The 16832-nt window shown below is 41.5% G+C and overlaps 2 protein-coding genes and 1 pseudogene across 2 annotated transcripts; 1 reads left to right on the plus strand and 2 right to left on the minus strand.

The window, feature by feature from the left end:
• The first annotated feature begins 1329 nt into the window (after positions 1–1329).
• Positions 1330–2058, plus strand: LOC123164497 (sulfiredoxin, chloroplastic/mitochondrial-like). Its single transcript, XM_044582006.1, has 2 exons — positions 1330–1480; positions 1839–2058. The coding sequence occupies exons 1-2, from the start codon at positions 1330–1332 to the stop codon at positions 2054–2056; spliced, it is 369 nt and encodes a 122-aa protein (XP_044437941.1). The 3' UTR covers positions 2057–2058.
• Positions 2059–4486: 2428 nt separating this feature from the next.
• Positions 4487–6586, minus strand: LOC123164216 (uncharacterized). Its single transcript, XM_044581629.1, has 3 exons — positions 5999–6586; positions 5586–5819; positions 4487–4958 (listed from the first exon to the last, which is right to left on the minus strand). Exons 1-3 carry the CDS (start codon positions 6496–6498, stop codon positions 4487–4489), a joined length of 1206 nt encoding a protein of 401 aa, XP_044437564.1. The 5' UTR covers positions 6499–6586.
• A 794-nt stretch (positions 6587–7380) lies between these two features.
• Positions 7381–9334, minus strand: LOC123170868 (transcription factor MYBS3-like; annotated as a pseudogene).
• Positions 9335–16832: the final 7498 nt, after the last annotated feature.

The following is a 16832-nucleotide window of genomic DNA, read 5'->3' on the forward strand; positions in this document are numbered from 1 at the left end:
TTCTGCAGACTCAAGGGTCATCTTTATTTTAGACCCCCCCGGGCAAGTGCTCCTCCGAGTGTTGGTCCAAACTAGAGCCCTTTGCAGCGCCACCTCGGGGAAACTTGAGGCCTGGTTTCAGTTGTACGGACTGCTCATCTGGTGTGCCCTGAGAACGAGATATGTGCAGCTCCTTTCGGGATTTGTCGGCACATTCGGGTGGTCTTGTTGGACTTGTTTTACCATTGTCGAAATGTCTTGTAACCGGGATTCCGAGACTGATCGGGTCTTCCCGGGAGAAGGAATATCCTTCGTTGACCGTGAGAGCTTATAATGGGCTAAGTTGGGACACCCCTGCAGGGTATTATCTTTCGAAAGCCGTGCCCGCGGTTATGAGGCAGATGGGAATTTGTTAATGTCCGGTTGTAGAGAACTTGACACTTGACTTAATTAAAATACATCAACCGTGTGTGTAGCCGTGATGGTCTCTTCTCGGCGGAGTCCGGGAAGTGAACACGGTTGGAGTTATGCATGAACGTAAGTAGTTTCAGGATCACTTCTTGATTATTCTAGCTTCGCGACCGTTGCGTTGCTTCTCTTCTCGCTCTTATTTGCGTAAGTTAGCCACCATATATGCTTAGTGCTTGCTGCAGCTCCACCTCACTACCCTTTCCTTCCTATAAGCTTAAATAGTCTTGATCTCGCGAGTGTGTGAGATTGTTGAGTCCTCGTGACTCACAGATTCCTCCAAACAGTTGCAGGTGCCGATGATACCAGTGCAGGTGATGCAACCGAGTTCAAGTGGGAGTTCGACGAGGAACTTGGTCGTTACTGTGTTTCGTTTCCTGTTGATCATTAGTGGAGCCCAGTTGGGACGATCAGGGATCTACATTTGGGGTTATCTTCTTTTTATTTGGATTTGACCGTAGTCGGTCTATGTGTACTTTGAATGATGTATGATTTTATTTATGTATTGTGTGAAGTGGATCCCATTCTTGTTCATTACATGGGATTGTGTGAAGATGACCCTTTTTGCGACAAAACCACAATGCGGTTATGCCTCTAAGTCGTGCCTCGACACGTGGGAGATATAGCCTCATCGTGGGCGTTACAGCTCGTTTACTAGTTGCTCCCGGAATTTCTGAAATCATGTTTATAGTTTCATGATTTAATAAAAACAATATTTAAGGGAAAAAAAGCGATGAACAGTGTGCGGGCCACTATAAACGTTTTGGAACTGCAAGGCCCATTGAATTCCTACGGTGCAGATCGATGCGACGTTCAGACACGTTAAGCAGAGAGGCCGCAAGAAAACGAAGCAGCAGCACAGCAGCACCAGCGCGACCACGAATGGCGTCGACCTCTAGCTTGGATTTGGGAAAGATTGTGCCGCCGGCCGGCTTCCTCCACTGCCGCGCCGCCGTCCTCAGCGCCCCTGTTCTCTGGGGGAGGAGCGCGAGCGGGCGGTGCAGCCTCGCCGTCTCGGTCTCGTCCTCCAATGGTAGATCTTGGAGTTCAGTTCAACCATAGTAAGATGAGGTTCGAACCTGCGAGGAGCCGAATCTTAGTATTACCGCTCTTACCGATTTCATGGTCCATTCTGAAGCCATAGCGGTTCGGTTGAATCCGGTAAGATTTAATTCCAACTTCTTCGCTAATTATCCTTAGCTGGCAAAATTAGAGATCCAATTGGGCGTTGTTGAGATCAATCAGGTGTTGAATATACATGTCAGGATAGTTTCCTTGTGCAATATTCAGTTACAAACTTGTAATTTCAGAAGTCTATTTCTGATGTTTAAGTTCAGACTGCGCGCTTGGACATACACTGAAGTAACAATGGCTCATATTTAACGGTGTAGGTGCAGCTGGGCTCTCCCCACTGAGTGACTCGGAGAAGAAAGGTCCTGTGGTGATGGAGATCCCGCTGGAAGATATCCGGAGGCCGCTAATGCGAACGCGTGCTAATGATTCTGATAAGGTGCAGGAGCTCATGGACAGCATCCGTGTCATCAGCCTCCAAGTACCTGTGGGCTTCCTTTCCTTTAACATTAATTTTTCCAAAATTATTTTCTTTTAGCTCATAAGATAAATTATGTCAGAACTGGAATTTTCTAATGTGGAATTGAGTACATACAAATAAAGTTATAGAGTAGCTAATACATGGCCGACCACTGCTACTGAATTCAGTGATCTCCACACAGTTGTCTTAGCCTCTGAGGACGTTTGTGCTATGGTTGATTGAGATTCACTTGATTGAGTATGCGTGTCAATATTCAAGTTAGGTTCTTTACATGCATATTCTGCGTACAGCGTCACAAAGTACAGATGCATTTTTTGCCCACGAGATCTGGCACTATTATGTCTAGAATAAGTTTTCCCAAGCTCATTTTGACATGTGAAGTCTATTCACCTGTGCTCCTCTGAATCAGTCTTAGTTCAAAGAAAGTGTGCCCTTTATGCCTGGATCAGCGGCTTTATTATTTCAACAGAGGCTTTGTCATGTCTAAGATTGGATCTAATCTAGGTCTAAACTAGGGCTTTACTTTTGTTATCTTGGCCGTCGAAGTAGAAGGTGCCCCTTTCTGGTTCCGGCACACGGGTATTTATACCCGGTCTTGAGTCGGTTGGACGCTTTCCTTTCCTGGTCTCCTAGTTGTGAACGCCTTGAGCCTCCCAATCTTCATCTCTGAATGGTCGACGTCTCGGCCTCTGTCCCGTGTGACTGGTGAACTCCCTTTTGCCTGAGGCCTTGATTATAAATGTTCTCTTTAGCATAAAAGTTTCCCCCTTTTAGAGGTAACATTAAGGTCTGAGTGACTCTGAACAGGGCCTGGCACGATGCGGTATGGGTAATTTCAACTTCCCGCCAACATAGACCAGGGCCGGTGAGTTGAGATTCCACCCATTAACGACCAACATCACAATGAGACCAAAGCAATGAGTAGCTCCCATCACTCAACCTCACTAGGAGGCACTTTTTGAAAGAAGTAACTGAAATTAGTAGATAACGGTAGACCACAATAAGTCTATAGTTCAGTAAGAAAAAAACTAAACCTGCAAATCTGTATCTATTAATTCATACTGGAACACTTGCTAAAGCACTATACATGACAGAAGCAACACGCATGCATAAAAACAGTGCAAAGACAAAAATAACTAATTGGGGAAAACGACAAGGATGTAACAAATGATTGAGTGTGTCTTTCTTCCTTGGCCTGAAGCACCCGTTTTTGTGGAATTGCTGATTGATGACCGAATCGCTTCTATAGCACCTCCACCTCATTATCTTGGACTAGCGGCATCTCCCACTTCGTCATCTCAGCCTCCTACTCATTCTTCTCAACTGTCCGTACTTCCAATATGTCATTCCATGTCTCCATCAATTACTATACTGATTACAAGACTCCCCATAAATCCTCATGTTACTGGGAGAAAATACGAGAGATTTGAGCCAACGTCCAATCTACAATGCCGCAAATGAACCTCAGGGGGACTGGATCAACTCATGTAGCCAAAAGAAGGAAAGAAAAACACTATCCAATGTTTCTTTATGAAATGACCCATTCTGATAAATGTTCATCTACTAATTTCTTCTTTTGGCCACCCCTGCCATTTCATATATAATCTTCCAAGCCTACGTCCCAACCTAGGTCTCTAGAGCAAGAAGAACGTAACATGAAAATACCTCAATAAATGCCAATCGTGCCCCTGATCTCTTCATTCTCCATTCTTAGAGACACAAATTTAATATTACGGAGAGTGTTGGGATTTAAAATGATGGTGAGGGTAAGATTTTTATAACTGATTGGTTTCTTCGTTTGACCCCCTAGTGACAAACTGTGATCTACAGTAATGGTGAAGTATGAAATCCTTAATTTTAATTTATATCAAATATACAAGTCTATCATCATATTTATATATAGGCATTACATTGCCGCAACGTAGTAACACCACACAATATTTTATTTCTAGGGGCTCTTGGACGAAAAACAGGAAGAGCCAATATGCATGCTTTGGATAAACTAGTGTTAGTATATAGTAGGATCTGACTATCAAGCAGAACGTCTGATTTTCAAGTAATTCGGCAACTGAATCTTATTTGATGTAGTCAACGAATATTTAACCTTTTGCTAAGATTCCTGTGCTTTTTCATGGGGTGATTGCAATCTCGTAATGTAGGCAAATTATGATACAACAGTCAGGGCCATATTATTGAGACAACATCTACGCTTTCGTATGGTAATACAACAAATATATATAGTCTTACAACATAAGGGAGATGACAAACACTTATTTTTAGCATGACAAACATTATTAAGATGATGAGACTATCAAAGGTGAAATATTTTATATATATAGAAACAGAGCTATTTATTCACTTATTAAACACACATGCCGGCTATAATTTCTTGTTGCCATCTTTAGGAGGACAGTCCGTTTATTCATGGGACACATACCTAGCTAGCATTCCAAACATGGCCCAAGCCTACGATCTACTACATCTTGTTCACACATTGCCAAGATAAAAATAAGCTGACCCTTGTTGGCCATCAGGCACATAGTTTCCTACCCCGCCCATTACAGCTGCAGTAGAACCCATCATCTGCTGCTCACGCCACATTGGCTGCTGGCCCACTTGTTGATTATATATGGAAGGCGAGCACTGAGCTAGGTTGTTCATGACTGCGAACGAGCTCGTCGGAGCCTGCAACCTATAGCTTGGGTCATTGTTGAGGCTGGTGAAAGAAAGGGTTTGCCGAGGGGCAGAACTATTATTTGCTGCCAATAGCTCATTGTCATGGAGCCTGACATCATTGATGCTGTAACGCTTTGTCCCTGACGATGCCTTTTTCTCTATTCTCTTGAAAAACTTTTGTGCATGGCTTGAAATTTGGACAGGGGTCTTAGTGGTGACGAAGTGCTTGGATATGTTTTTCCAGTCGCCACGGCCATAGACTTCCAGCCCATAAAGAAATGACCTGTGGACATAATGTTCAAAAGAATTGTTAGGTTAAATTGTTTACTCAAAGATGAATTGTGCGACCGTTTTACTGAAGCAACTAATATAGATTGAAGCAAACTACCAATTTGACAGGTTCGAACCACTACAACAACACGTGCTTACTTTTGTTTATTTACAGGTATTGGATAGAATATATGTATATCAGAAATCCATAAGTGAACGAACATTTTGTAGACAACCAAAACATATTGCAAATTCAAAATTATCATACCTCTACTTTTCTATAGTGAAACGACAATCATTACAGGTTATTGATCTGTTTGATTGCGACAAGACGTACCATATTGGAATTTAATGGCCTATTTAACTGCCTTTCTATTTTTTAATCCAGGTCCAATCACATAAAAAATTTAAGCCAAAAAGAAAAGTAAGAAAGAAAGTTCATCAATATCTAATTTGCAGGGATTAGTATTTATCAAAAATGTAAACTGTAAACGTCCAGATATACATTTGTTAAAGTGCAATATCAATTTAACATACCTGCCTCATAGAATTAATTCGCAGAGCTTAATTATCATATGTTGATTTTAAATAAAGAACAACTAAAACTACATGACAAGGAAGAATATAGGTATCGACTAACTTGTGTTCCTCTTTGGTCCAAAACTTTCGTTGATGTGCGGCAACAGCTGGTCGATCAACAGAAGTATTGTTCTCCAAGACCACCATCTTGTTCTTGTCTACCATCATCGGAGCCTCCTCCGTCTTCCTGATTCTTGTATCCTCCAATGCGCAATGAAATGAAAATCTATTATCATCCATGGCTGTACCCTCATCATCTTGTACCTCAAAGTTTTCATTAACAAGGCCGCCCATGCTGTAAATGGAAATTGACAGTGTCCAGTGTACATTTAGTAAAGTAAAATATCATCACAAACATAAGCTACTGATCTCACATAATAAATATGCACAACATTCTTAATTGGTATATGTTCACTGAAAACAAACAACAATTAAAACTACATGACAAAGGAGAGTATACAACCATGGACGAACCTGTGTTCCTCGTCGGTCCAAAAACCCCATTGATGTGGGGCAACAACTGGTTGGTCTATGGAAATATTGTTCTCCAACACCTTCATCTTGTTATTGTCTGCCATCAGCGGTGCCTCACCCGTCACCGTGATCCCCGTATTCTCCATTGCACAACCAAAGGACAATCCATTATTGTCCACGATTGTTGCCTCCTCTCGTACACCGAAGTTTTCATTCGCATGGTCGCCCATGGTGTAGATACCGTGTGTGCTGCTAGCACCATTCTCCTCCATCGGTAGGAGCTCATAGTTACCGTTGACAGGGTAACAAAAGGTGAAAATGTTTTGCGGGCTACCACTAGTAACATGGGTCCCCTCCCTCCGTTGGCTCATATGCATTTCCACGGCGAGATGAATATAAAGATGTGTTACCTGTTTCATGGTCTTTGAAGGGAACAATGCATGGAGAGAATTCATGATGTAGTTGTGCTTCTTGTTCTTGTCATCGTTATCGTCGTACATGATTTTGTTGGTGTTGAGCCTAGCAATGAGTGATCATGCCTCCTCTACCTCGGATGAGGTCCACCCCTAGTTGACTATTGGATCCATGAGAAAGTGGGTAGTTGAACGCTATAGAATTATGAGGAGTATGAACTATGAAGATGGGTTATAGCTTGGGGATGGAGACTGGGGAGTAAGATAGTGTATTTATAGCCTCTTGTGTGCAGTCCTACTTTCGCTAATTAATTTGGCTCATTTATAGTTTTTCAGTCCATACTAAAGTAGATTGAACAATAGTTAAGATAATTAATTCTTATGATCCTCTGAGGAACATGCCAAACTATTTTAAGTTGACCTCGACATTGTGTCTTTCTTTGAAAAAATATTTTCTTATTTTGCCAATGCAAATAATTGCCACGGGCCTCCAAATATACGCAAGAAGATTGCTAGAAACAACACAAGCAGGCCTATAGAGTATTGATCAATTTCGGTGTAGATAGATAGGACACACATCGTGTGCACATGCGTGACATGTGTTCTCATCTTAGAGTGCAAGACCCAAACCATGGTCTGCCGCACTCAAATATGCAATGCACACATGATCTAATTCGGTTTTGGCTACTAGTGACACATACATCAATGGTGTTTTGCGTACACATTGCAAATAATTGAGATGACAAACACTTATTTTTAGCATGACAAACACTATTAAGATGATGAGACTATCACAGGTGAAATATTATATATATATATATAGAAACAGAGCTATTTATTCACTTATTAAACACACATCCCGGCTATAATGTCTTGTTGCCATCTTTAGGAGGACAGTCCGTTTATTCATGGGACACATGCCTAGCTAGCATTCCAAACATGGCCCAAGCCTACGATCTACTACATCTTGTTCATACATTGCCAAGATAAAAATAAGCTGACCCTTGTTGGCCATCAGGCACATAGTTTCCTACCCCGCCCATTACAGGTGCAGTAGAACCCATCATCTGCTGCTCACGCCACATTGGCTGCTGGCCCACTTGTTGATTATATATGGAAGGGGAGCACTGAGCTAGGTTGTTCATGACTGTGAACGAGCTCGTCGGAGCCTGCAACCTAAAGCTTGGGTCATTGTTGAGGCTGGTGAAAGAAAGGGTTTGCCCAGGGGCAGAACTATTATTTGCTGCCAATAGCTCGTTGTCATGGAGCCTGACATCATTGATGCTGTAACGCTTTGTCCTTGACGATGCCTTTTTCTCTATTCTCTTGAAATACTTTTGTGCATGGCTTGAAACTTGGACAGGGTCTTAGTGGTGACGAAGTGCTTGGATATGTTTTTCCAGTCGCCACGGCCATAGACTTCCAGCCCATAAAGAAATGACCTGTGGACATAATGTTCAAAAGAATTTTTAGGTTAAATTGTTTACTCAAAGATGAATTGTGCGACCGTTTTACTGAAACAACCAAAACATATTACAAATTCAAAAGTATCATACCTCTATTTTTCTATAGTGAAACGACAATCATTACAGGTTATTGATCTCTTTGATTGCGACAAGACATACCATATTGGAATTTAATGGGCTATTTTACTGCCTTTCTATTTTTTAATCAAGATCCAATTACATAAAAAATGTAAGCCAAAAAGAAAAGTAAGAAAGAAAGTTCATCAATATCTAATTTGCAGGGATCAGTATTTATCAAAAATGTAAACTGTAAACGTCCAGATGTACATTTTGTAAAGTGCAATATCAATTTGACATATGTGCCTCATATAATTAATTCGCAAAGCTTAATTATCATATGTTGATTTTAAATAAAGAACAACTAAAACTACATGACAAGGAAGAATATAGGTATCGACTAACTTGTGTTCCTCTTTGGTCCAAAACTTTCGTTGATGTGCGGCAACAGCTGGTCGATCAAAGGAAGTATTGTTCTCCAAGACCCCCATCTTGTTCTTGTCTACCATCATCGGAGCCTCCTCCGTCTTCCTGATTCTAGTATCCTCCAGTGCGCAACGAAATGAAAATCCACTATCATCCATGGTTGTACCCTCATCCTCTCGTACCTCAAAGTTTTCATTAACAAGGCCGCCCATTGTAAATGGAAATTGACAGTGTCCAATGTACATTTAGTAAAGTAAAATATCATCACAAACATAAGCTATTGATGTCACATAATAAATATGCACAACATTCTTAATTGGTATATGTTCACTGAAAACAAACAACAATTAAAACTACATGACAAAGGAGAGTATACAACCATGGACGAACCTGTGTTCCTCGTCGGTCCAAAAACCCCATTGATGTGGGGCAACAACTGGTTGGTCTATGGAAATATTGTTCTCCAACATCTTCATCTTGTTATTGTCTGCCATCAGCGGTGCCTCACCCGTCACCGTTATCCCCGTATTCTCCATTGCACAACCAAAGGACAATCCATTATTGTCCATGATTGTTGCCTCCTCTCATACACCGAAGTTTTCATTCGCATGGTCACCCATGGTGTAGATACCGTGTGTGCTGCTAGCACCATTCTCCTCCATCGGTAGCTCATAGTTACCGTTGACAGGGTCACAAAAGGTGAAAATGTTTTGCGGGCTACCACTAGTAACATGGGTCCCCTCCCTCCGTTGGCTCATATGCATTTCCACGGCGATATCAATATAAAGATTTGTTACCTGTTTCATGGTCTTTGAAGGGAACAATGCATGGAGAGAATTCACGATGTAGTTGTGCTTCTTGTTCTTGTCATCGTTATCGTCATACATGATTTTGTTGGTGTTGAGCCTAGCAATGAGTGAGCATGCCTCCTCTACCTCGGATGAGGTCCACCCCTGGTTGACTATTGGATCCATGAGAAAGTGGGTAGTTGAACGCTATAGAATTATGAGGAGTATGAACAATGAGGATGGGTTATAGCTTGGGGATGGAGAGTGGGGAGTAAGATAGTGTATTTATAGCCCGCTTGTGTGCAGTCCTACTTTCGCTAACTAATTTGGCTCATTTATAGTTTGTCAGTCCATACTAAAGTAGATTGAACTATAGTTAAGATAATTAATTCTTATGATCCTCTGAGGAACATGCCAAACTATTTTAAGTTGACCTCGACATTGTGTCTTTCTTTGAAAAAATCTTTTCTTATTTTGCCAATGCAAATAATTGCCACGGGCCTCCAAATATACGCAAGAAGATTGCTAGAAACAACACAAGCAGGCCTATTGAGTATTGATCAATTTCGGTGTAGATAGATAGGACACACATCGTGTGCGCATGCGTGACATGTGTTCTCATCTTAGAGTGCAAGACCCAAACCATGGTCTGCCGCTCTCAAATATGCAATGCACACAGGATCTAATTCGGTTTTGGCTACTAGTGACACATACATCAATGGTGTTTTGCGTACACATTGCAAATAATTGATTAATATCTCCCCACGATAACTAGGCTACATATACGATCCACACATTACCAGCGAAGGTAAGCATATCTTTTCTCTTAATTTTGGTGACCATTCTTCCCACATCCAATGCACGAAATTCCATCTATAGGCAGATTTCTTGGCTTAGGTCATTTAATGGCACTTCGTGGTAAAAAGATTCAGTACATGGGCCAATCCATTGTGTAGATATCTACATGTCTTTTTATATGTATATATAGAGATACAAATTAATAACCCATGAAGTCAATAAATTTGACACACTTACCTTCCATGTCTCTCTCTCTCTCAAAATAATTTAGAGATTTCTACATGATATACACAAACAAAGAGGTTGCAAAATGGAAATAGGTTTTTTAAGTGCATGATGCATCGTCTAGCTATCATATGGGACCACGTGCATACTCATCCACTCATATGCCATGTTACAGCCATGTTCATAAATGGCTTTTGCTTCATAGTTTTAAACTCAGTTTTAATACTGTGTACAAGTTAATAAACTAGATTATAGAAAAGGCATCAATGCTAATGGGCTTCACAACTGTATTTTTTTCTAGTGAAGGGAAAAGATTAGAACGTACGAGTATTAACTTTCAGCCAATTGTTACACCAGATTACTAACTGATAAAATAATAGGAGGTTAAATTCTAACGGTAGCATTATGAAGCATGCCAACACCAAGTCTACATCACTGGAGCAGGTAGTCCTGATAACTACAGTTGGGAAGTCGCTTGACGTTGCTTGAGATACTAGTGACAACAATTTGAAGCACAGACCTTCAACACGGAGAACAAGGCGAAGGCCAGGCGAGGAGACCCAACCTACCACGTCGATGATATAAGCTCCATACCATGACTTATCGACGAGAGTACCTATACTGGTACAGCGAGGTGCTATACAAACGGTTTTTAACACCTTTCCGCGACGGTATTTGAAACTGTCGCCAAGTGAGTGTAGGCGATAGGGGGTCCTTCCCACACGACCCAGAAACCGTCGGGGATATGCCCTCCTGGCACACACACTCAGCAAAATGAGGTCGTGTGCGACCGGCGAGCGCTCAAATACGGTAATACGTACAATAGATCTAAAAAATACAATTATACATGCGAAATTGTTTCCGGTCGCAAGTACATCCAACACAGTCAGTCCCCGCTAAACGTTTCCGTTCGTATGTATATCTCACATAGTCGCTCCAAGGAAAACGTTTCCGGTCACAGGTACATCACACACAATTTTTCCCATTAAATCGTCTGTGATAGCGTTGCCATTGCACACGATATTAACAATTTTATCGTTTGCGTTATTGAATGCATTACACACGGTGCGTAGAAGAAACCGTGTGGCAAAGGCTCTCCATCAAACACAGTTTTTATGTGGTAACGTTTGTGCAAGGTGGCCTAACGCAAACAGTTTTCAAGAGAAGGTCGTGTGTGATTGTTCATTGATCCAACACGGTTTATTCCTAAAAACTATGTGCGTTGTCTGAGGTCTTCATCCACGGTATTTTCTCAATAACCGTTTCCAATAGCAAAACCTAATTAGCAGGCTAATTCGTCATTAGCAGGCTAATTGACCTATTATTAATAATCCATTTATTAATCTAATTGACATTCATATTAAGCATATAATATATTCAATTTCCATATTAAGGAAGCAGGATTTCATAATTGAAATACATCAGAGTACAACATGATATAGCTTTAGCACTCAGCTACCCCATTACACAACTGCACCAGCACCAAGTTTCACATGCAACATGTAGAACCTTTCAAAATTATCATCATAGACGGTACATAGACAAATGCATCTCATCTGGAAAACTGCTGAAGTGGAAAATGAATATTGAGCCTTCATTCATGTTGAAGGTCTTTGCAACTTTAGGACAGTGCCTGTGGATGATTGACCGTCCGCCCTTCGTCCTCTTCAGGAACACTTCAATATTGAACCGTGGGTGTTGTTAATAGTTAGTACCATCTTGTAGTGAACTGATGTCTTCTTCATTGGAAATGGGGTAAAGGAATAAAAAAAGGCAAGGTATAATAGTTAGTACCATCTTGTAGTGAACTGATGTCTTCTTCATTGTGCAGACAAAGATCTTGTTGTTTTTTTAACAATCTTTCTGAGTTTCTTGACTTGTTTGATATTCATGGACAACTCATTTCCCCATATGCAAAAAGGGTCGAACAGTGGGTCAAAACCTGTGACAGTAGGACCCACATGTGCAAGACCAAATTGTTAAAAACCTAAATATTAGAATGGTTCTTGTAATTGCACAATAATGTGCTATTAGACAACGGACCATGCACGTGCTAACCTCGATTGTAAATCTCCGTCCTTCCCATTGTTTCCTTGCAACACATATAAGGTAGTTAGTCATCAGGTTAAGTAAGGGTTCACATGCTATCAGTAAAATATGTTGATGAAAAATAAGCACATTGCAGATTCATCAGATTAATTCAAGGCACACGGAAAACCAATTTATCCGAACCAAGCATGATTAAGAAATAGGAAATATAACACTTGTATATGTTTCTCATGTATTAAGTGCAGCCAAATTCGATTTATTTCTCACATGCACAACAATACAAAATTCTACCCACAACAATTGGACATCACATTGCAGAAGTGAACCAAGCAGTTAACTAAACACCACAACAAATGAACCAAATATTAACTGAGCACCACATTGCACAATATAACATACTCCTAATAGAAGATCAGATAGTTAACCAAACCAAGCATGCTTAACAACTTGGAAATATAGCAATTGTATTTGTTTCTCATGTATTTAGTATAGCCAAATTCGATTTACTTCTCACATGGTATACAATAACAGAATGCGCCCACAACTAACTAACATCGCATTGCAGAATTGAACCAAACAGTTAACTAAACACCACAACACAAATGAACCAAACGCTAACTAAGCAGCACATTGCATAGTGTATAACCAAACTAAGCATGCTTGACAACTTGGAAATATAGCAATTGTATTCATTTCTCATTTATTTTGTAAAGATAAATTCGATTTATATCTCACATGGAAGACAATACAAAATTGCAGCCTGAAGAATTGAACATCACATTTGCATAATTGAACCAAACAGTTAACTAAACAGTTAATAAGTGAGTACCACACTGCACGACATATAGAACATATACACTAGAGCAACAGATTGCATGGTAAAATTAGATAGCACAATTCACTAGAATTTGTTAAGGAAAGGCAGGAGCAGCACATGCAACGGGTAAACCGAGCATGCTTAACCGACGTAGCTAGCAAATGGCAAGGTACTCCTCCAAGATCTGGGGGTCAGCACGAATGGCAGCCATCGCGACCTCATCCGCGTGTGCGGCCGCGATTTGCTTCTTCGCTGCCAAATGCTCCTTGAGCTCCTGGCTATAATGCGTGCACCATGGCTTAGGGCGATGATTATTTGGTGGAGGGGTCGGTGATTTGGGTGGAAGGTGTCGCGCCGACGGTCGGGGCATGTGGGATGTGGAAGGAGGAGGAGGATGGGGGTCGGGTGTGGATTATCCGCTTGGATAGATGAGGCCGAGCAGCGTGAAGGAGGGTCGCTGGCGAGGAGGCGGCGCTGCAAGCAAGGAGTGAAGGTTTTAACTTGGAAAGGAAGGAAAAAAAGGGGAAATGTGGCTTTTGGTATGGGGGAGGGGGCAGGGAGGTAGATATTTCCGCGAAAGCCGAAAATTTGGAATCGCTTCAGCAAAAAAACTGGCGCGCAAAGTGTCATCAGACACGGTCCCTTATTTAGAACTGTTTACGATATGTGAACATCACAAACGATTCAGATAGCTTAACCCGTGTGTGATGAGTTTGAACGCCAAAAATTTTGGTTCGAATTTCCCTGGTTACAGTGGTCATCCACGTCATTGCATAATTTACGTACACAAAAGAGACTACAGCACACCCATACTTCTTAATTGAGCAAGTTCAAAAATTAAACAGAGCTAGCTGGCCTAAACCTTACTCTAATAAATTAAAGACCGGTGCAATTAATTAAACAAAACAAAGAGTACTACTACGGCTGGTGCTCGTCGATCTCCGCCGCCTCCTCCATGTCCAGCTCGCGCCCGACAGTCTCTTGGGGAAGGGGCTCCATGGCATCCATCGCACCATACTCGGCAAGCATCTCGCCATCCGCGTCCGCCATCTCTTTGGAAAAGGCCGCCATGAGCTGGGCGTGGGCGGCGGCGATCTGGGCTTGGACGGGCTCCGTCGTAGCAAGGTATGCAGCGGAGGAACGGACGGCTGCTCGAACGCTCTCGGTGATTGCCAACTCTTCGACCGTGGGTTGCCAACCCACAAGTATAGGGGATCTATCGTAGTCCTTTCGATAAGTAAGAGTGTCGAACCCAACGAGGAGCAGAAGGAAATGACAAGCGGTTTTAGTAAGGTATTCTCTGCAAGCACTGGAATTATCGGTAACAGATAGTTTTGTGATAAGGTAATTTGTAACGGGTGACAAGTAATGAAAGTAAATAAGGTGCAGCAAGATGACCCAATCCTTTTTGCAGAAAAGGACAAGCCTGGACAAACTCTTATATGAAAGAAAACGCTCCCGAGGACACATGGGAATTATCGTCAAGCTAGTTTTCATCACGATCATATGATTCACGTTTGTTACTTTGATAATTTGGTATGTGGGTGGACCGGTGCTTGGGTACTGCCCTTCCTTGGACAAGCATCCCACTTATGATTAACCCCTATTGCAAGCATCCACAACTACAAAAGAAGTATTAAGGTAAACCTAACCATAGCATGAAACATAAGGATCCAAATCAGCCCCTTACGAAGCAACGCATAAACTAGGGTTTAAGCTTCTGTCACTCTAGCAACCCATCATCTACGTATTACTTCCCAATGCCTTCCTCTAGGCCCAAACAATGGTGAAGTGTCATGTAGTCGACGTTCACATAACACCACTAGAGGAGAGACAACATACATCTCATCAAAATATCGAACGAATACCAAATTCACATGACTACTTATAGCCAGACTTCTCCCATGTCCTCAGGAACAAACGTAACTAATCACAAATCATATTCATGTTCATAATCAGAGGGGTATTAATATGCATTAAGGATCTGAACATATGATCTTCCACCAAATAAACCAACTAGCATCAATTACAAGGAGTAATCAACACTACTAGCAACCCACAGGTACCAATCTGAGGTTTTGGGACAAAGATTGGATACAAGAAATGAACTAGGGTTTTAGAGGAGATGGTGCTGGTGAAGATGTTGATGGAGATTGACCACCTCCCGATGAGAGGATCGTTGGTGATGACGATGGTGATGATTTCCCCCTCCCGGAGGGATGTTTCCCCGGCCGAACAGCTCCGCCGGAGCCCTAGATTGGTTCCGCCTCGTGGCGGCGGTGTTTCGTCCCGAAAGCTTGCTTATGATTTTTTCCAGGGTAAAAGACTTCATATAGTAGAAGATGGGCACCGGAGCCCTGCCAGGGGGCCCACGAGGCAGGGGGCGCGCCCAGGGGGTAGGGCGCACCCCCACCCTCGTGGATGGTGGGTGGCCCCCTCTGGTTGATTCTTTCGCCAGTATTTTTTATTAATTCTAAAAACTTCCTCCGTGAAGTTTCAGGACTTTTGGAGCTGTGCAGAATAGGTCTATAATATTTGCTCCTTTTCCAGCCCAGAATTCCAGCTGCCGGCATTCTCCCTCTTCATGTAAACCTTGTAAAATAAGAGAGAATAGGCATAAGTATTATGACATAACGTGTAATAACAGCCCATAATGCAATAAATATCGATATAAAAGCATGATGCAAAATGTATGTATCAACTCCCCCAATCTTAGACCTCGCTTGTCCTCAAGCGGAAGCTGATAACGAAAAATATGTCCACATGTTTAGAGATAGAGGTGTCGATAAAATAAAATACAGAGATGAGGGCATCATGATCATTCTTATAACAGCAACACACATATATATATATATTGTCATATGATTTCTTATGCTCAAGTAATAATCTGTTCACAATGTCAAGTATGAATCAGAAACTTCACTGAGAACCAACAAACTATAATCTCAGTCATTGAAGCAATTGCAATTTATCATAACATCGGAAAGAGTCAATATAAGAGCTTTTCAGCAAGTCCACATACTCAACCATCATTTAGTCTTTCACAATTGCTAACACTGACGCAACACTTATGGGTACAAAGTTTTAATCGGACACAGAGAAATATATGGGCTTATAGTGTTGCCTCCCAACCTTTTACCTCAAGGGTAATGTCAACAATAATAGTTCATGACAACTTACATCCAATTGGATATATATATCAGGATCTTTCCAACACAAGGTGCTTGCCAAAGGATAAAATGTAAAAAAGGAAAGGTGAAGATCACCGTGACTCTTTGTATAAGGTATAAGACAAGAATAAAAGATAGGCCCTTCGCAGAGGGAAGCAGAGGTTGTCATGTGTTTTTGTGGTTGGATGCACAAAGTCTTAATGCAAAAGAACGTCACTTTATATTGCCACTTGTGATATGGACCTTTATTATGCAGTCTGTCGCTTTTATTGCTTCCATATCACAAGATTGTATAAAGCTTATTTTCTCCACACTAATAAGTCATACATATTTAGAGTGCAATTTTTATTGCATACAACAATGACAACTTACATGAAGGATCTTACTCAATCCATAGGTAGGTATGGTGGACTCTCGTGGCAAAACCGGGTTTAAGGATATTTGGAAGCACAAGTAGTATCTCTACTTGGTGCAAAGAATTTGGCTAGCACGAGGGGGAAAGGCAAGCTCAACATGTTGGATGATCCATGATAATGTACTTTATTTCAGCTATAAGAGAACATAACCCATTACGTTGTCTTCCTTGTCCAACATCAACTTTTTAGCATGTCATACTTTAATGAGT

Source organism: Triticum aestivum, chromosome 7D (assembly GCF_018294505.1).
Source record: "Triticum aestivum cultivar Chinese Spring chromosome 7D, IWGSC CS RefSeq v2.1, whole genome shotgun sequence".
NCBI classification, from domain to species: domain Eukaryota; kingdom Viridiplantae; phylum Streptophyta; class Magnoliopsida; order Poales; family Poaceae; genus Triticum; species Triticum aestivum.

Coding starts and splice junctions, on each gene's coding strand:
- LOC123164216 (XM_044581629.1), bottom strand. CDS start 6,498: ATGTACGACGATAACGATGACAAGAACAAGAAGCACAACTACATCATG. Junction 5,820..5,998: donor TGGACCGACGAGGAACACAG/GTTCGTCCATGG, acceptor TTCCATTTACAG/CATGGGCGGCCTTGTTAATG. Junction 4,959..5,585: donor TGGACCAAAGAGGAACACAA/GTTAGTCGATAC, acceptor TTATGTCCACAG/GTCATTTCTTTATGGGCTGG.
- LOC123164497 (XM_044582006.1), top strand. CDS start 1,330: ATGGCGTCGACCTCTAGCTTGGATTTGGGAAAGATTGTGCCGCCGGCC. Junction 1,481..1,838: donor CTCGGTCTCGTCCTCCAATG/GTAGATCTTGGA, acceptor TTAACGGTGTAG/GTGCAGCTGGGCTCTCCCCA.